Source organism: Aquila chrysaetos, chromosome 25 (genome assembly GCF_900496995.4).
Source record: "Aquila chrysaetos chrysaetos chromosome 25, bAquChr1.4, whole genome shotgun sequence".
In the NCBI taxonomy this organism is placed as follows: Eukaryota; Metazoa; Chordata; class Aves; order Accipitriformes; family Accipitridae; genus Aquila; species Aquila chrysaetos.
In genome coordinates, this window is record NC_044028.1 from 9,007,551 (window position 1) to 9,028,433 (window position 20,883).

The 20,883-nt window shown below is 38.2% G+C and overlaps 2 protein-coding genes across 3 annotated transcripts in view; both read right to left on the minus strand.

Moving 5' to 3' along the window:
• VWA3A (von Willebrand factor A domain containing 3A) overlaps positions 1-14,150 on the minus strand; it is a 38,085-nt gene extending 23,935 nt beyond the window's left edge. The window contains exons 1-15 of one of the 2 annotated variants that reach the window (XR_005931459.1): positions 14,036-14,150; positions 13,174-13,256; positions 12,821-12,941; positions 12,081-12,205; positions 11,928-12,002; positions 10,563-10,617; positions 9,679-9,777; positions 8,524-8,630; positions 8,101-8,226; positions 6,673-6,781; positions 4,841-4,906; positions 4,241-4,366; positions 2,314-2,452; positions 2,121-2,224; positions 1,799-1,879 (exon numbers count right to left, since the gene is read on the minus strand). Coding sequence is in view for 1 of the 2 variants with exons in the window: in XM_030002412.2 (XP_029858272.1) it covers positions 1,799-1,879; positions 2,121-2,224; positions 2,314-2,452; positions 4,241-4,366; positions 4,841-4,906; positions 6,673-6,781; positions 8,101-8,226; positions 8,524-8,630; positions 9,679-9,777; positions 10,563-10,617; positions 11,928-12,002; positions 12,081-12,205; positions 12,821-12,941; positions 13,174-13,253 (1,413 nt within the window). In the remaining variant the exon portion in view is untranslated. Of the gene's footprint in view, positions 1-1,798; positions 1,880-2,120; positions 2,225-2,313; positions 2,453-4,240; positions 4,367-4,840; positions 4,907-6,672; positions 6,782-8,100; positions 8,227-8,523; positions 8,631-9,678; positions 9,778-10,562; positions 10,618-11,927; positions 12,003-12,080; positions 12,206-12,820; positions 12,942-13,173; positions 13,257-13,902; positions 13,968-14,035 lie in introns of those variants that run through there. The other variant, XM_030002412.2, reaches the window with a different exon arrangement.
• A 144-nt stretch (positions 14,151-14,294) lies between these two features.
• MOSMO (modulator of smoothened) overlaps positions 14,295-20,883 on the minus strand; it is a 33,733-nt gene continuing 27,144 nt past the window's right edge. The window contains exon 3 of the mRNA XM_030002274.2: positions 14,295-18,309. Coding sequence (XP_029858134.1) covers positions 18,125-18,309 — 185 coding nt within the window. The 3' untranslated portion in view covers positions 14,295-18,124. The remainder of the gene's footprint in view (positions 18,310-20,883) is intronic.

Sequence of the window (20,883 nt, forward strand, 5' to 3'; positions counted from 1 at the left end):
CCTGAAGAGTGTAGTTTCCTCATGCCACACTCCCATTGGAAGAATAAAGAGAAAAAAACCCAAACCTCCATCCAAGCTGCAGATGAAGGGGGTAAACTAGAATAATTTAGGAGAATGTGGTTTGCAGTGCTATGCTGCCACAATTTTCAGAATTCACATTAAGTATAAAGAACAATTGAGCATATCCTAAAACATGAAATGCAAATACCCAGCTTCCTCTGACACTTTAGAGTAAAGCAAAAGTATGACAACCTTCTATAAAGTAAGCAGAGATAAATTCTGTTTTCTGACTTTTAAAAAAGGTTGGTTATGCTGAAAACACATTGAAATCCGTTGTCCTTGACAGTCACATTAGCAAAAATATATTCCGTCTAAATGCATGGCAAGAGTGTTGCAGGAATGTTGTCAAGGCTAAAATGCTACTCTTGGTAAAAGAGTAACTTCAGAGTGAATTACTTCTGATGTGACCATCTGCAGAATATTACCATTTGGCAATTCTGTAGAATTTACTAGATTTGGATGTCATCATTTTACAATGGAGACAACTAGCTACTTCCCATGTGGAACAGGTGAAGGATTCACAATGAAAAAGCTAATGTGATGTCTCTGAAAGTACAGGTCAGGTGCTGAATTCAGAATATAAACTCTATCTCCAAATCCTACAGGACTCTCCATATGGACTGTACTACATTACTGGTCTTAAGGTATTATAGCAGGATTTCAAACAGAAGGAAAGTGGGTGCTGGATGCTGTAGGATCTACCCCAAACTACACAGGAGAAAAACTCATGTGTATGTACACATTATCCAAAGAGAGAATATTGACTAATGCAAGATCACGATCAAGGCAACCTAATTTTATTCCTGTGGCTTTCTTCATAATGCAGACTTTCATATGCTTCTGCCACCTTCCCCACACACAGAAATCAACATCACTGATCTGGAATACTGTGTCTTCTTTCATCACTCCCCTTAATTCACCATTCTCCCCATCTCCATCCATCCATCCATGGAGTTGAGAGAAGCTCACCTACCAAAGAAACTCATGGCACAGTATAATATTTTAATGCCTTGTTCAACTAGTCTTCTGGATTATTTGATAGTTTAAGATCAAACTTTTAACTCAAAATAATCCCTTGCCCTGATTCTCTTTCCTACACATCTGAGGGACTAGGTTGCTACGACAGGAAGAGGCTCTTGTTTGCTGCTATGTTATGTGCCTTTGCACATGCTTTCATACCACACAACGTCTTTCAAGTCATGCAACAATCATCCAAGCTTGCTCCTACACTACTTCCTCGAATGTTCCTGCTACACCTTGAGTCTTTCCTGGTCCACCCAGTAACAATTAGATGTTCTTCTTCATAAAACTTGTTTGACTTTCAAAGAAATAAAACAAAATACAGAACTTTTTTTTTTTTTAATAGTTAAACCAAGATTAAATGGGACAGTTATGTTCAAGCAAGCAGGAGTACTCTATTGTGTTGTATCCTTTCAATGTACAGGCTAAAGGATTCATACATACGTGGGTAAAATAATGTAAATACATTCTTACACATAGATTGCAAAATGCACATTGCTGTAATTATAAGTAGCACCAACGGACTCATTCTTTTACTTAGCCTCCTTCCTCACTACCATAAGAATTTGGGTCCAAAGCCCGACCAGATCACTGCAGACTTACATGGACAGCTGTCTGCACAGGAATCCCTGCAGTACTTATGTAACAGGACAATTAATGTGGAATAATTAGATGGCAATCTAGGCCTGACAAGGCCACATCACTATAGACAACTCACCTGATAGTTGTATAATACTGGCAGGTCAACGTGGATATTTTTCACAGTTCCATCATACCATTCAAACTGCATCATTGCTTTCTAGAAGGATAAATAATACAGTTATGTGTTTACAGAAGCCTATATGAGCTCCACTAACACGGAATTCATTCCCGAATCATTCTTAAGAATGGTGTAAGTATCTGATTTGAATCTATGACTCAAATTTCAGTTAAAGCCTGTAGAATTTCACTAACTTATAAAGTACTGATTTTAATTAGAAAAATGTAGCAATAGAAATAAAAAAAAAAAACAAGAAAAAGAAAGGGTCTTTATCACTTACCTCATGTAGAGTTGATGATACTGTTTTTTTAAGAATAGGTACAAATTCTTCCACAGGAGAGAAGGCATTGGGAGCCAAAACTTGATAAAGGTTTAACTTTTTAGCTATAGCAAGGAACAAAGAAATTAAATAAAACATATGCTCTGTCTTTAATTCATGTTTCACACCTGTTAAGCTTTTCTTTCTGTGCTACCTTTCAATCCATTTGTCTTTAACCAGTCTGTTGAGGTTCTGGCCAGGACACTTGGTGTTTGAATAACTAATGGTCCTTCGCGCTTTGGAGGCTTTGGTAAGAAGTTAGAAGGTGCTGTATTTGCAAATTCTGTGGAAACCTAAAACAGATTTTAAGAAAAACTCTTGCAAGTTTCAGCATAATTTTTTTTTACCCTCAATCCAAAATATCCAGCATCAAATGTTAGTTTTAGTTATGTTCACCAAAGTGCTGGGATTTCAACAAGCAATATACTTTGAAAACAGCTATCAAAGGTCCTCCTAAAAATGGGGTTTGGGGGACACTGTTCCATTAACTTCACTGTGTTTGCCACAATGCAAAAACCCACAAGGAAATTAAAACATCAAGGTTATACATACTGGCATGAAAACAGCCAATCATTTCTCTAAGAAAAGAAACTAGGAAAAGGATCTTTGTTACACACAGATCAAATCTTGGCTTCTCCGTTTTCTACCTGTAACAAGTCAAATGAATTACATTCTACCTTCTTTCACACCAATGGAAACAAGTCAACAAAAACTCCTATGGGGCACTAGAATTCCTTTATTTTGAAAGGGGTAAGAGACCTTTGTTTTATGAATGGACAGAAGTTTGTGGAGGTGTTTTTTTATACAGAAGGTTTGACCAGTAAGTCTCTGTAACGACGTGCTTTTATTTGGGGACACAGGACTGTCTAAGTCATTTCAGGGTGACTTCTGCTCCATATGTACTCTGCACGGTCCTTAGCAATTATGAGGTTGGAAGAGAGATGAAAAAATTCTATATATATATATATATATGGAATAGGGAGGATGAGGGGAAACAGAATTAGAAATATTATTCACAAATAACCAGTTTGCCTCCTGTCTGGAATGTCTCAGGTCAGATGACGAGATATGCAAGGATACCCAATGGAAGCTTTCAGTCCCTTTTTCAGATCAGATTTGTCCACCTGACACAACTGCCTACAGTAGCTGTGACAGCGAACAGATTATTTTTTTAACAAAAAATTCCTCAGAGATTTGTAAAACAGTGCTGCCAAATTTTTAGCATTAAAGTTTAGCAACCACAGGGGAATTCAGCCACCTTCTAAACTTTCAGGCTCCTAGAAAGTACAGAGATGAGCATAAGGCAAAAGAGAGATACATATTTCCTCTTAAGACTATCTGCACAAGGTGAAAGAAAGACATGAGTAAATAATCTCTCTACGAAATCAAAGCAGAACTAGAAATTATCCAAACACTCCACAGAAAAAAGAAAAATCACAGGAGATTCTTTTGCTTCCTCATCCATATTTCAGCAAGAGCACTTAGAAGTTACTTTACTGGACAAAAGGCAAACAAGGTAAGAACTTCTGGTATGCTGGTCAAATAAGGCATAAAAATAGAAACATTACGAAGACAATTGTTACAGAACAAATGGTGCCAATAAGACAGGACCAACACAGAGACAGATGTGTAACAGACAGACTGTAGCTTCCTAACTTCAACACTAATAATGGATGTAGACAAGCCCTTACGATTTTGCAACTGATTTAAGTGTCCACCTTAATCAGGTAGGAGTAAGTATCTTTTTACTTAAAAAACTGTTGGAACTTCATTTAAATGATCATGCATACAGTTAGGCTTGCAATTCTCTTAGATTTCCATTATTATCATGGTTCAATGTTCTTTTCATCGCATTTGGTTGGTTTATAAAACTTGCTGCATTTTGGAGAATGTCTAGCAAAATGTCTCCTTTATTGGTTTTGGCCTTAATTTGCTCTAACAATGGATGGCCAATACATAATATTCAAAGTTCACTTATCAAAATACTTGATTAATCATACAGATTTTTTTTCACATTGTGAACACTAAAAACTTCTACCCTGATACTTCAAAGTGTATCTGAAAAAAAAAAAGATACGTACATCTGCTATTCTACTAATAAGTGAGCCATGAATTCTTCTTCGAAAAGTCTGCTTGATGTTCTTGAGTAGGTCCTTAGCTTTCTGGGATTCCTGAAGTAGCAGATGAACATCACTGCTATCAAAATTCTGTACATATAAAAACAAAGGGGGAAAAAATAAGTTAACTACTATTCAAATACCAACCAAACACAGCTTTCTTACTTTGACATGCACACATCTATACAAGACTGCCTGGCATAGCAGAATTGAGTGTAAAAGTATCTAATGCACTGCATATAAGTTATTCATTATTTTATAAACAAGATATCATTTTATTATTTTGAATCAGTCTACAATAAGCCACTGATTTCATCCTATTCATCAGCTTTAAGCCAGTGAACAATATCTGCAAAATTTATTGTGCTTTTAGGAAAGCATTTCCAGTTGCAGAAAGAATTAACTACAGGTTTATTGACCACATCCTCAGCACTTCTATGACAGCAATTTTCAGCACCAGGTCTTGCTATAAACTTCTATTCAGATGATAATTACTTTACCTTCTAAAAGTGAAGAATGATCAAAAAGAGAGCAAAATGCATTGCCTCTCTAGCTGTCACCTACCTCTCCCTTTGAAGAGTAGCAATGATAACGGCCTCTTACACCTTCTGCAAGGTTCTTTAGAACTGCCTACATATATAAATAGGAAGAAAAATAGTTACTTTGATTTGGTAGTCTCTTTTGATAACATAGGTTGTTGGTATTCAATTCTCGATTAGAGAGAATCTTTGAGGTACATGTAGTGAGAAAGCCAAAGTAATTATGTTTCCATTGTTTTCTTACCAGTCTTATTTTAATATGACTGAAAAACTAACTCAGTAAAGAAATTTACAAAATAGGCAATAAGGGTCAAGTTCATTCACCTTGCGTTAAAATGCCAGTCACTCTCTCTTCCTTTGAAGGCAGGCTTGTGCTAGTGAGATCAAAGGCGTATCACTGAAGCTTACAAGTATAAATATTAGGCTATCCTTCCCCTGCCCACAAATACCTCTTAAATCCTTTGCTGCTTTTTTCACCTCTCCCATCTCCTTCTCTCCTATCATCTACCACTGCAATCCTTTTCCCACAACTGCAATACCCTTACTGCATCCAATCTTTTCTTCAAACCAGCATTTCAACAGTCTGCCCTGCCACTTAAGTCACTGCATGCCTTAGGGATAAGCTTAAACAAGCAATCAACACCTAAAACCAAGTTTCTGTGCAGAAGCTAATCAAAAGTAACTCCTTATCCTTCTGTCCTCCTCTTCCTTCAGGCAGTCACTGCTAACATCCAAACGATTGCTCATGATCAATGCTATAATTTGAGCAAGGCTGCTAGGTCTTGCACTGATGCTATTCCATACAAAAATATTCCTATCTGTCCTGGTTTCAGCTGGGATAGAGTTAATTGTCTTCCTCGTAGCTGGTACAGTGCTATGTTTTGAGTTCAGTATGAGAAGAATGTTGATAATACTGATGTTTTCAGTTGTTGCTAAGTAATGTTTAATCTAAAGTCAAGGATTTTTCAGCTTCTCATGCCCAGCCAGCGAGAAAGCTGGAGGGGCACAAGAAGTTGGGAGGGGACAGAGCCCGGGCAGCTGACCCAAACTGTCCAAAGGGGTATTCCATACCATGTGACGTCACGTCTAGTATAGAAAGTGGGGGGAGTGGGGGCAGGGGGAATCGCCGCTCGGGGACTAGCTGGGTGTTGATCGGCGGCTGGTGGTGAGCAACTGCACTGCGCATCATTTGTATATTCCAACCCTTTTATCATTACCGCGGTCACTTTATTAGTCTTATCACTATCATTATTAGTTTCTTCTTTTTATATTCTATTAAACTGTTCTTACCTCAACCCACAAGTTTTACTTCTTTTTTCCTGATTTTGTCCCCCATCCCACTGGGTAGGGGGGCAGTGAGTGAGCAGCTGCATGGTGCTTTGCTGCTGGCTGGGGTGAAACCACGACACTATTCCAGAGACTGCCATACTCATATGATCTCACTCCCAAGTCCCTGCCTTTCTCCTATGATCCCTCTCCCCACCCACTTGTCCTTACTGCAGTATTGCCTACCTGAAATCCCCTATTTTTCTGCTTTCACCTGCAGAAGAGCTCTTAGCCCCAAAGTCTTCTCTAAATACACAGGATGATTATCCGGAAATAATTGCTCCCCTTCAGCTGCCAAGCCTGCCAACACCACTTGGTTGCCACTTCTGGCTTTGGTATGGACCAAGATGAATGCTCCAAACAATTTTTTTCATGTGTGCAAATCTGCTCTAAAGAAAATACAACTCTAGATCAAGAACTCTTTAATGAATAAGTTAGCTTCCCCAGAAGTTTATGAGAGAAGACATTGCAGCTGAATACGAAACAAATGGCAGGACACTTAAGGAAGTAAGTATTAACACAATTACTTACGAGAGAAACAGGATTGCCGCAATCATATGTAACAGCATGAGTCTGCAGTTTTCTCCCCACCATACACTGCTGAGCATAGTCTGACAATATTTCCAAAGACTGATCAGGGCTGATATAAATAAATACATAAGGAAAAAAAAAGATATTAACAATGGCAGTAATCAAATGGTGAAAAAAGACCATACTGAAGAAGACAGAGAAGAAAACTAAGTGGGAAAGAAATAATAAATAATGGGAATGTAATTCAGTCATTTAGCATAACGTGACCTCCTCTCCCTCTTTCAACAGTTACTGAGGTACCACTGCTGGGGTTTGGTTCTGTCCTGAAAACCTGAATGATAATAAAAGTACTAAGATTCTATTCCAGTTCACAACAGCATGTAGGTGAAATGTTCTAAATTATTCCTTGCTAGCCCTGGAAGCTAAAAATCAGGAATTGTGGTTTTACCCCATGACAAACTGTGATAGAAAAGTTTTCAACTCAGATCTTCAACTGTATTTAAGGATGTCCATTGTCTTCCAAAGGCACCAAAGAAAGTAAAACTTGGCTTTGTGTTTAGAACTTAGCGACCCACATAGCTTTCATGCTCTGAGTTTTGATGGTTCTTCATGGCTAGTAAAAACCCTTCCTTCCAGCTAAACTTCTGTCAGGGACAGAAATTAAGTAAGTTTTCACTTGCACATACTAAAAACTTTTGCTTTCTGTTCAAAGCAGACCTAAGCAAAACTTGGAACCTTTTAACTGAACACTGTGTGTTCAAGTAAGTTAGCTGAAATGTAATCTCAATCACCCTAAATATCAAGCTTGCAAGCTCACACCATCCCTTTTTCGCACATTTAAAATGAATACAATTAATAAATTAGGAGTACAGTAACACTCCCAGAACCCTTACTGTAGTCTTTTTCTTGTAATCCTGACTCCAGTACTGCAAGTTTTCAAATTATGACAGTTGAACTGCAGAATTTAAGTCCATAATTTATCTAATCTCAGCCTGGTTTCATTTATTTAATCAGACATTTTAAATTTTCCATCAGCACCAAGATCAGAGAGAAGACTATCTTTGAATGCTTAATGCTATTTTACAGCAAAATCTAGCTTATCATCTAATCTTCCCAGAGGTGTGGACCCTTTCAGTGACATCCTTAATGATGCCGAAGGATTTTTATTGATGTAACATTAATGCTAGCAGACTCTCAATGGGTTACTGCGGTAACTGATCTGCAAAGGAAAGACGTAGCTTTGTATCAGAAAAGAGAAGTTTTATAAATAGTAAAAAAGGGAAGAAATAAAGGAATTCAGTGGTATGAACTAAAAATACATAAAACCCGGATCTTAAATTTTCTATTTATTTTTGTATCAAGTTCAGATTCTTGTACCAATTCTGTATCCAAGTTAAAGCTGGCTGTTAGGAAGGATAACGCATTTACCAGCTTCCTACAATAAGAACCAGAGAATTCAGTTCTTTCATCGTAAGGACATGTTTTAAGGCTTTCAGCAAATTGCAGCCTCGACCAGGCTCCAGCTGTTGTATCCACTGTCTTGCTTCATGCAGCCTAGGGGGAGGGGGGAAAAAAAAAAAAAAAGAATACGTACATTAACATGCAGGCGCTAAATAAGATAGATCATGGAGATTACTACAAACCACAGGAGCTGCTACGATATATTTTATACATGAACAACCAGCTTGAAATCACTGACTGTGCTTAAAATTCACTGCTTTTTTCCCCCTCTTACAAATCACTGCAGGCACAAGATGAAAAACACTATTTATTATCTGCAAGAGATTCCTCTAATTAAATGGAGATCTTGTTTGAAACACCTTTATTTTTCAGAGAAATGAACTTACTTACACATGAACATTGATGTTTTTTGGACTCTCCCACAGAGGTGAAATTTCTGTACTGAATGAGAGGCAGTACAATTGCTTCTTATAACATAGCTGTTCATCTATTAAGCACTAATAAATAAAGAATTGTTAATGCATTACTATCCATGCTGCTTCTAGTAGGGTTATTACGTAAAAGAATAAAAACAGTAATTTCCTAAAAATAGTTGACAGCATTATTTTCAGCCACTACAGAGAAAAGCTTCCAAGGAAAAGTCATACAGATTCAAATATTTGGTAAGGAGTACAGAGACAGAACCTGCAAACCTATGGTAATCCAGCCAATTTGTCAATAGGGCAGAAGGCAGGGAATATTTGTTGTACTGGTATCAGTTTTTCTCTTCAGCTGATGAGCACATGAAACAACATACTGATCTACAATGGGCATATTCACCCATCAAGCAATTACTAAAAAATGTTTAATACATATTCATGGATAGGGCTAAACAATAGTTCAGGTATTAAGGCTAAACCAACCACACTATGTGGAACTTGCGTCTTCTTGAAGTAGTTTTATTTAAAACACACAAATGAAAAATGCAGATAATATAAATAAAATTTAAATAATTCCTGAATGCAGGAAATGAAGTTGTACAAAGTTTCAAAGTTAGACAGTAAAACAGCCACGTTGTATTTTTCTTCCTTACCCCAAACCTTTTATAAAAATAAAAGCACAATAAATGACAAGTTTCTTTTGGGACTTCAGGAAGTGATTAACTCACCAAGGTTCTGACCGAAATTGTGAAGTGTGCCTTGTTGTGACAAAACATAAAGAAACTATAAATAGCTCTATGTAGAACTTGTTTCTAGCTCTTACAGCTGTTTCTGTTAGGCAAGTTTATTCCATAGAGAACGCTGGTACAAGAATTGAGACTCTTCTAAATATTAATATGAAAAGTATTATTATTATAGTACATACTGGAGTTTGTCTGGATCCAGACATTAACAAAGACTACACTTTCAGACATTTAAAACATACTTTTCTACACCACAAAACTTCTATTGTATTGTCTATTATCAATTTAAGCAGATTTTTTCTCTACTTAGTTCCTGGCTTGTAGTTATACAAAAGCTTGATTAATATGTTATAATTGCCAAAGTCTGTTTTATTATTACTTACCAAAAGGTCCTTCTGAAGATCCAGTAGTCTACATCCATAACTCATATCAGACACATCAACCACAAGTCCAACTTTTGTTCCTTTTATAAGGCCAAACACCTTAAAAGAGAAAAGTCATTGTAAATACCAAGCTCATCTAAAGTTTTAAAATGTTACTGTTTATTCCATACAATACCATTTTAAAATCAAATATTAGGTATTTATTTTCACTTTAAGCTTTTTAGCATAAAGATGACACAGTGACAAAGCCAAGGGGAAGGGGAAAAAAAAAAAAAAAAAGAGAGAGGACTACTGGCTCCCAGTTTATCCTTACCAGTGAGTCATATTCGCTCCTTCCCAAGACAACCTATTCATTATTTGAGAGGATAAAAAAATAACTCTGTCTACAGCGTCTTCTTCAGGTTAAATCAAGCAATTTAGTGGAAGCCAGATTTTGGAATGCTGCTTCTTTCTCTATCCCCTTCAAGAGGGAGTTATGTCCCTTTCCCATTCCTGAGCATTAGCACTGCTAGGCACAATAAATGATTAACCAGCTGTGCAAGAGAAGGCACAATGGACTACAAGACAGCTCCACTCCAGTCAGAGAGGTTAAGCTCAGCATTGTCTGCTTCCATTTAAATCGTGCTGAGAGGTCCTGATGATTAAGATTGCTAAGAGAAAGAAAAAGACTAGATCTAGAAAGCAGAAAACCACACACCACTGAAAGATCAAGAAAAACAATCTACTATCAAGATAAGTATCACTGCACATGATGTATAACTCACAGTAAATAATGAAAATAGATAAGCTTTCTGGAAGCCACTTTTCACTAGTATTCAAAAGTTAATTTATTCTTTAATGCTGTATACAGTTCCATTCTAAAAATATACTGCAAAGTTAGTTACCTTTCTGCTGTCCTGCAACAGCCACTGAATTCTCTGCTGATAAAGTTCAATCACTCTGACAAAAGGCATAGCACACATTTAGCTAAGGCATTCTTTTTCATTGTGTATCAATGTAACATTCAACCATTTGTCTTCATCACATCCTTTTTCTCGCAAATGCAAAATCACCTTTTAAAAATACTGTTTTCAGTGTTCTCATATAACTGGTGGCTGCAGGGCTAGCCATTTAAACACTTCTTCCCCTAAAGCTGTTTGGCTGCTTAGATTATGTAGCTGTCTCAAAAACTGGATCACTGAAATGTTTTCTGATCAGTTGCTGGCTTGTTCTGTTCAGAGATAGGAGAGGGGTACTCACCGTGTGTATGTGTGAACAACAGAAGCTCAGGCTAAACTGAGCTTAGCTCACTACACATAGGTTATTGTCAGGAGATGCATTTAATATGAACTGCACTATTGCTTAAGACACTCATGAAATACAACCTTGTGATTGAAAGGCAGCACACTCACTGAAGTGCCGGACTAACTGCAGCACAACTTTCAACAGTTTCGTTTCAAAATAGGTATAACCTGAAGTAAAACAAAATGCTAGCTGTCCTCCAAAATTGTTTTACTTCAACCAACTTATTTTTAATACCATATGCATAGTTTTTAGAATATGGCGAACAGGAAGTTTAAATCAACATTTCAAAGGGGGAAAAACTTTCTGCTTTTTCAAAACACAAAAGCTACTTCTTTTTAAAACCAGATTTGCAGATGGTTTGCTTAGATGGCACAGGGCCCAAGTGCTGAAGGTGGACCTTCTGAAGATCTGGATCTTCATGACTGACACGGTGAGGTATGCTGAAGTAGTGGCACTCCTAGGAACAGTCTAACAAGTATTGTGAAGACCAGCAAAACCATTATGATTACTCTACAGCTTACTGAACCTATTCATTAAATGTTTTCCTCAATTTAAGTTTCCTTGATTTTATACATTTAAAATTCACTTAGAAAACTTTTAACTTCCACATACCATGACTAGATCCATGACTTGAAACTAATCCAAGTTACAGTCAACATAACCCACAAATACACAGTATTACCTGTGAAAACCCAACCATTCACTAGCTGCCTTTCTAAAATGAGCCAAGTGCTTCAGTTCAAATCCTGGTTGAGAAGCATCTTCATTAAAAAACCAAAAAAACCTCAGCTATAGTGACATATAATTATCACCTACCATAAATCTCAGCAGAAAGGATTTAATGCTGAGATACTCTGAAGTTCCCAGAGATAACAAATTAAGATTTAAGGCAGTACCTGTAACCATGGGGGATGGGGATATAGAATCAATCACGCATCAAAATCATAAACAAGATGGATACCTACTCAGAAAGTCTGGACTCGAAATCCGTAACAGTCTCTTCTGTAAACTCTATCTCTTCAACACCATTTCTTGAATTTCTGGAACACTATGCATAATTAGCATCAGAGATGCACACAAATTAGGACTGACTAAAGAAAGGGCAGTGTTGCACTTACAAAATAATATTGCCTTCATTTATCAGATGCTCTAATGTTAACTGCAAGGATTCTAAACTGTAGTTTCTTAGCCATTCTTCTGTGGTTTGCACCTTTTTAGACTGTATTTTCTTCATTTGTACTCTCTATAGATCAAATAAGAAAAAAATAAATGCAGTATGAGAAACAAAATGTGCTGTTCAAATGTGACAAAAATATAAGTTCTAAGGATAGCTGCTGGTAGACAGTGCATATCCAAGAACAATGTAATTTTAGGTACTGGCACACTCTTTTGGATGTGGGATGCAAAAGAAAAGCAGCTTTCAGAATACCCCCAGACTGTGAGCTAAAGGAAGGGAAAGGAGAGCTTAGTTTGGAGGAGACAGGAAGGAAGACAAGAAATAGGAGAGTTTAGTAAAAGAATTAGAAGAAATACCCCAGTGATTTACCAGAGAGGAAGAAAAATTAAGCATCTCCAAAACCTGCCTCACAGAATTTGAAGTGTTATATATTGTCTTCTGCAGTTGATTTACGTTTATTGTTTTGCCCGATTTTTTCACAATCTGATTCATCTCTGCAGAGAAACTATATGTAGTTTCATGACTACAGTGATTATATCTATCAAATTGTCTGTTTGTATATGCAAACACATGTAAGGAAACATATCGGTTGTCTATCAGCTTATTTATTCCCCACTCTCTATTTATACTGGGTATGTGTTATTTTTCTAGTTGCTCCATTTAACAGGAAAACTTGCCTACCAGCAGATCTTGTGTCTTGTTGATATGTGTTACCAGCAATCCATTATCTGGTCCTACATGAGACATAGTAAAATCTTGCCACAGTGCGTGATCACCCCGTAGACTGGATTTTGTGGTCACCCTACAAGACAACGAATTTTATGGGATGACTTCATTACCCATAATGTTCCTGTATTGTTATAAAGTTTTTACCGTTTTTTTCTGTAGGAACTGTTTTATACGTCAACATTTGTTTACACATTCCATTTGATATATGATAAATGTTTTGAAGGGACATAGTATATATGAAGTACAGTTATTTACTCTATACCTACATATGAAGTCCTAACAAGATTTTGCAACAGTATTCTCACCCAACTTTTTCCAAAAACTGATCATTGTCCAACAACTGTGCCATTTTCCTGATGTGTGTATCCATTATATGAACAGACATAGCCTTGTTAAAAAAAGAAAAAAGACAAAGTATTAGAGTAAAAAGATGAAATCCTCAGGAATAAACACTGTTAAAAAAGGTACTGTCAGCAACTTGTATGATAATTACATTGCATGTGGGACAACAGCAAATTAAGAGACAGCTGAAAGAGAAGTTACACTTATCCGTCCATAGAAAACACATTTAGGAACTGTTCTGCCAGAGCTATTTGTTAAGGGATTTTATGCAGTTAATTACGTGTACGCACAGCTGCTGGGAGACTAGCTACACAGCTCAACGAGACAAAAAGATTAACCAAAGCAAAGCCCGGAGCTCTACGGGCCAGTGTGCGCCGCAGCAGGAGCAGGGGGCAGGCGGCTGGAGACAGCCGGGCCGTCAGACGCGGGGATGGAGGCGTGTGGGCGAGCTGCCCCTCGGGTTTAGGCGCAGTAAGACCGGAGCAAAACCGATCGCCAAGCCCCGCTTTTCGCTTCGCTGGGCTCCGCCGCCTCACTCCGTCCCCAGCCAGCCGTGCCCTCCCGCTCACCAGCGGGTGCCGGAGCAGCCCTCTCCCCGCGCCCTCCCGTCCCCCGAGACTCTCCTCACCTCCTGGGGGAAAGGCCCCTCAGCTCCCCCGACCCTGCGCCGTCCCGTCCTCACAGAGACTCACCTCACCGGAGGAAAGGCTGCCCCGTTCCACCGCCCCGGGCACGTCCCGAAAGCCTGGGCGGCCACCGCGCCAGTGACAGAGATCCCCCAAGCCCCCTCAGCAGCGTCAGGCCAAGGCACCTGCCGGCGCTCACCCGACCCTTCCCCCGTGCGGGTCCCGGGAGCAGCCCACCCCCACGCCCCGCTCGGCGCGGCGGCACCGCCGTGTTACGGCGTTGCCGGTGGAGACGGGCCGGCCCCAGCGGCCGCGCAGCGAGAGGCGCCGGCGCCGCTTCCCGCCGCCTGAGGGCGGTGGTGGGCGGGCGGCGCGCGCGGGGACCCCGCTGGGCTGAGGAGACACCTGCGCGCGAGGGGAGGGGAGGGGCCGGTTCCAGTCAGCGCAGCCGGGGCCAGTCGCTTTAGTAGACAATTTATTTTGATAAACTTGCTCAATAACAAAAATACAAGTGAAGAAAATTATGTTCACTTTATACAGTTTGTATTAACATTTGTTCGGAAATCATTAATTGAAAAATGTTCTAACCAATTAGAAAACAATCCTCAGTAAAGGCCGGGGCGGGGGACGCAGACGATCAGGCCTTGAGCGGGGAGCGACGCGACGCCCAGGCAGGACAACCCGCCTGCAGACACCATTTCCTTCATTATTTTCATCCTTCACAAAGGTTTTAAAGGACAGCTTTCTTTTCTTCTTCTTTTTTTTTTTTTTTTTTTTTTTTTTTGGTGTGTGTGTGTGTGTTGGGGCAAACAGTAATCTACAGTTGTGTTCTGAAGTGGTTAAACAACAGCTCTGAAACACAGGTATGACAGGAAGGCCCTAATCCAGCGGCTTTACTTCAGCCAGAGGAAGGGGCTCAGGTGGTGTTGCATACTACCAGCATCTTCAAGAAACTGATATCACTTGCCAGCAAGATTAACAATGGAAAACAATGCTAAATGGTTAGACTGGTGTGTTCAGGGAAGCACATCCTGCCCAGGTCTGAGACAAACGGCTTCCAGGTGATTATTTCAGCTGAGCTCAATGACAAGATTTATACAGACAAATTAACTAGTTTTCCTTCTGAAGGTATTTTAAGTTTCTGGTCTTACATTTTGTTAGCCAAATAAATGACAAAATGAGCACAAATTACATTATGATGGGACATCAAACTTTTGGGGGAATTTTGAAGCAAAAGACTAAATAAGAATCCCTAGTGACACATGAAATGAGCTGTCCTTCAAAAAGTTAAATATAATGGCTGGCAGAATCAGAAGTTTATGTAAACACTCAACACAAATGCGGGATTACCTTTGGAGAAGATTCATATGGAAACATTTTCTTTTCATGAACTGAAAAAGTCTACAGATGTTTAGGCATGTTCAATACGAACTTCCTTTAGTTTTAAACAAAACCTTGTGCAAATAAAACCTATAAATAGTCTTCAGCAGATTTTACAGTGATGCTCTTAGGTATGAAAAGAATACACACAACTTTAAAACAAAAGTAACAGACATAAGTTTGACAAATGATTGCACCATAAAACAGTGTTTTATATACAGTTTACAAGATATGATTTTCTGCTATAAATTAATACTGTACTATATAGTACTTAGTGACCTTATTAAAAGCAACTGTTGACAGCTGTCTCTTCAATTACTGGGTGGGATTTTTTTAAATGCAGGTAGCTGCATCTATTTCTGGACTTAAAATGCTCAAATATTTAAACAAACAATCTGCTAGTTAAATCTCTGCTATCATTTAATAATTCATAGCAATGGCACTGGCAGATCAGATAAATTTCCAGCCAGCCAGCCACAGACTGGGTATGCTCCAAGGTAACTGTTTATATTTTTTTATTAAATGATGATCCATTTAATCTAAGCGTAAATCCACTGTATACATGATGTTACTATAACTGAAATAAGTAAGTGGGGTGGGCAGAAATCTTAGCAGCTAAGAAACTCTCCCCCCCACCTGTGTTCCAGTTACAAAAATCACCTAGAACTATTTACAAAAGCGAGATTTCTGAAAAAAATAAGAGCTTTTTTTTTTTCAACGTAATTTATGATCTAAGTTTTAGTGAATACATCAGCTTAGGATACAGCAGTGATAACACAAAAAATTTAGACACACATCCAGCAGCTGAACCCTGCGTTTTATCTCCACCAACATCGCTGGGGACCGCGGACTACCCATGCAGATGAAGGCTTAAATTAGGAACCAAATCATATTTAAACCATTACTTCCAAGCAGGTGCCTGGCTGTATTTACAGATTAGTATACTTTAGAAAAATTTAGTGTTCTATAAACACTCCCTTCTACCTGTGAGTGAGCTGACTGGAAAAAAAGTCACTTACAGACCATTCCAGTGACAGGTTTGTTCAAAAATGTCAAAAGAAAAAATACTTAATTCAGCAAATAACCGTTTCATATTAAAATACCTTGTGAGGGGGGAGAGGGAAGAGGTGGAGAGGGAGGAGGAAGAGGAAGAGGAGGAGGACAGGGACCCACTAGGGTCTGAATGGCACACAGTTTAAAAGAATCGTGCAAATTGTCTTATTTTCAAACACTTAAGCTTATGTGATAAGTGATTATTCTGGAAACTGCTGATTATACTTTAACAACCACCTCATTCTAAAATACACTTTCACTAACATTTTAGAAAAATGTCTATTTAGCAATGCAGTTCTAATAAGCTCAGTGAAACAGCACTTGAAACATACAATTTTTTTGTTTTCATAATGAATCTCAGGTAAACCACGTATTACCTGGAAAATAAATACTGATAGTGCAGGCAGCTTTCCTGGGGCACTAAACTGTACTTTCTGCAAGGTTAGATTGAGTAGTGAATTATGACATCTATGGATTGAAAGGTTGATTCTTGCGTTGAAAAATAAAACTACCTTTAGTGAGGAATATTTACTCCAAATTTGGGTGGCCCTTAAGTCCACATCTAACATAACAACTTTAGTAAACAAGGCATATATTATTTAAACAATTATATTGCTCATTTTTTTGGTAAAGATGAATTTATACTCAAATGAAAATAAGTTCATCCATCTTTGCAGTGGAATAGTGTTTGCATTACTTTAAACATTGCATTTTACATGTGCTAGAGAAATGCTTATCTATGGTAAAATGCTGTGCTTGAACATGTATGAATGCTAATATAACAATGCAGTAGAAAAAGAGACTTTCTGTACAACAGTTGCTAATAATTTAAATAGTGTCAGTTTCCCAAAATTAGGTTTTTAACTTTAAGGTATGACATGATCTCACCTTCTACCCTCATATACAAATAAATTACCATAAAAACAATTTTAGCTTAACTTAAAATTGCACCTAGAAAGGCATGGGATCGTTTGTACCTATTACAAAAACTGTTAAAATCAAGGGCTGCTACAAAGAATGAGGTAAACTGAAGACTCTCAGCTATGTGGCCTTCAGAGAAATGGCTTTTTTCTATTGAGTTCTAGTTTTGCACACCACAGTGTTTTGCTAGCAAAGCGTTCTGAGTTCTTTTCCAGGAACCATTTGTGTGTATATACACATATATATATATGTGTGTATATACACACACACACATACACACACACTGTATACTGCATCAGCAAAATATATATATATTTATATATATATTTATATAAATATAAGGAAGAAATCCCCCTCTAAAACGTTCCTTAGTGTTTTTGTAGAGCTTATGGGGGAGGGGATGTATGTCTCCTTGCTGTTACATACATTTAGAGAACATGTTTTGATCTATTGGCTTCTTGGTGCAGTAATGCAAGATTGATCCACGTTGGTGCCAAAGGCTTTGCTCATCAGAAGGAAGATGTAAAATACTAATCTCCTAAACAGCGAGGCCAGCCTCACTTGAATTCCTCTGCAACCCTCTGGTCTACCACAAAGTTCATAAATACTTCGACTTCCAAATCATTAGACATTAAAAACAGGAACAGTACAGTAACATGGGGCATTATGCTTCTCAGTGTAAAGCATTCTTCACTAGTTCCTATCACAGTGCAGACCTGACTGCATTAAATATGCTCAGGAGATTAGTCAACGTTGTCTGTATTTGGTTATGGGAAAGGCTCTCCTTTTTTTCATCCAAAGTGCATAGTGAGAACAAGTCAAAGCATTCCTCTTTTCAGTAAGTGTTTGATAGTCTGATCTAGGCATCCTCCTGAGAATGCAATTCTGATGTCTTGCTCTTTTCCAAAATAAAGTCCTGCAGTTCAGACATTCATCAGCCAGGTAAACAAACTTTGCCAGCAAATAGAAGTCCCACTATTGTAAAGAAAATGGATAAGACAAACAGTACATATGAAGACCCAACCACTGTGTTATTGGGTAATTTATATGGTTGACCTCCAACTTCATTGATGTAAAATCCTATTGGAAATATTAGGGCTGCCATACAGAATAGAATCACTGCAAAGAAAAGAGAAAAGAAAAAACAGTCATTGCTGAGTTAAAGTCAAAATATTTACCAGTTCATAGAGCAGTCCAGAAAAGCAAGCAAAGCATTCTGACTAAACTGAAGAGCTAAGATATTCCAGTACCTAACTTGATTGAAATGACCAAGTAGGCTTTATCTTGCTTTCAAAACATTCCTCATCTACTTCCAAGAAAGACTGAAAGTCCCCCATTTTGACTGTAATTTCAGTCCTGCTCACTAGATCATGAACTGTCTTTACAGATTAAAAATTTGGTAGATGTAATTCTACCACTATCCATGAGTTTCATCACAGAGTTCATTACTTCTCCAGTTATTTTAGAGTAATTTTTTCCCCAAAGTCAAGACAAACTAACATTCAACATTGAAGAAACTCCTTTTCTATTATCAGAGTTGTCTTTTTCCAACCATAGTTGCCCTCTCCCATTCTTCCACATAAATTCCTTTTCTGTAGAAGTTTTGCTAAAAATAGAAGACACATATATTGTCATTACAGATTCTTTTAGATTAAAATGTACAAGTTTCCTAAGGTTATATGAATGTTTCCTGAAGTAATGAAATATCCTTAAGATTTTCCATTGGAATACAAAGAAAGTTTTATGAGTCAGTTTAATCTAAGCTTCTTAGTGAAAAACTTCAAATTCAGACTCCATGAACAAAGGGGACCAAGCAATAAGGCTTTTTATTTCACCTGAACAGTTAGACTTAATGTACACGGTTTGTGCTTACAACTGACTCTGTGTGAATGTACAAAAAAGAAACCAGAACTCCTATTAAAGCAATTCATTAGAATTACATTATGGATTTTTCACAGGCCTTCAGGTATCAATAGTGGCCAACATTCCTCACAGCACATTTCAGTACTCTGGTCAAATCCAGGAGAGAACATCCAGTGTTGTAATCTTTCCCAGATGACAAAGTCAGTGTTCCTGTAACATACCTTTGGATAAGTAACCCTGTTTAGTTTGAACATAGCAATATGCAGGGCTCTACTGTCTCGATCAAGGGAGTGACTTCCAAATATAGCTCCTCCAAGAGGCAAGACATTCTTCACAATAAAAAGGCTTAGCTTTTGAATTGGTTTGATTGCATATGCAAGAATATGCAATTAGGTTTTTTATCATTATTAGAATAACACAGAATTTTATCTGGTTCTACCAGTTCAGTCAACTCTTAGAGCTTTACTCTTGCTTCACTTCTATGTATTTCAGCTTTGTTTCAAACATTATTTATTGTAAGTGGAACATGGCATCCCAGTACCCATTCAGCCAAATCTAAATTATATCTGGGGGGAGAGATATCCCACCAACCCTACAAAGCCACATACCACCATCTCCTAACATGATGCACAGCTAACGCTGAAGCCCCTCCTAGTCCTCAAAGTCTCTGGGGATGGTGTTCCCTGCTTGAGCTTCCCCCCAAGTCAAACAAGCAACAGTAAAAAACACTGGCAACAGTAATAGCCATCACTTTCATCACTGGTTCCTGTGGAAGTCAGCAGTGCTGCAGCTGCTCTTGTTTCCAAAGGTACATTAAACAAATTCAGGAGCTCGCCTGTCCCCTTTGGCCTTACCAGGACAAAGCCTCTAGTCTTTCAGAATGAAGAAAAGATGAGCTGGAACAGCCTCAATATTTTTTAATGTAACTTCACTACTGCTCTTCCTGACTAAATACACATGCTCCAGTTTATCCAGCTACAGCGTCACATGCCCATACTAAAAACTTTTTTTTTAAATAGACTCCATGTTTATCCCAGACAAATAGTTTATCACATATTTTATATCTTAATGCTCAAAGCTTATGATTTGCATAGCACAGGTCTCAGCTTTGAAGAAAACACATTCACGTTCTATAGAAGAGACTAGTTACGGGCACGATGAATCTGAATTCAAAAAGCGTCCAAGCAGGACTTGGGCATAAATTAAAAACGACAGTTTCATAAACCGCGATCCATATCAGACCATCAGCTGCTCCTTGCTTTCCCAAACACACGAAGCAGCTTTTACAACACCTTGAGTGAAGAGCAGCTACCACTAGGATCAGCCTTTCTTTCAGCTGACAACACTGAGCAGGAAAAAACCCTAATGTTCCACTAGCGGGAGCTCATGTCTCACTTTTAATGTAACAGCACCGGTGAATTATTTTTTAAAGGGAAATAAAAAGAGCACAAACAAAAAACATCTGGCAGCTGCATAGTTACTACATGCTTGCTCAGTGCCACCTTGTGAGGCCATCTACTAAAACCAAAGAACCAGCAGCCAGACGTTAAACATTAAATAATCAGAAGGTTTCAATCTACATGATTATCGGTCCATGTATTTCTACACTACACAATCTAATCCTTAAAGAACGCTTCCCTTTTTTAAATTGCATCTTAACAAACACCTGGTCCATCTGAGGAGAGAAAGCTTGGGTATGTGTTTCTTGAGCAGATCTGTGTAAGCGTAGAAAAGCTCTATACCTGAGTGGTCCAGAAAACAGTGGTTGATGTGTGATTAGTAATGCAACATACAATTAGTAACAGTATGAACAATATTATGAGGACGAGT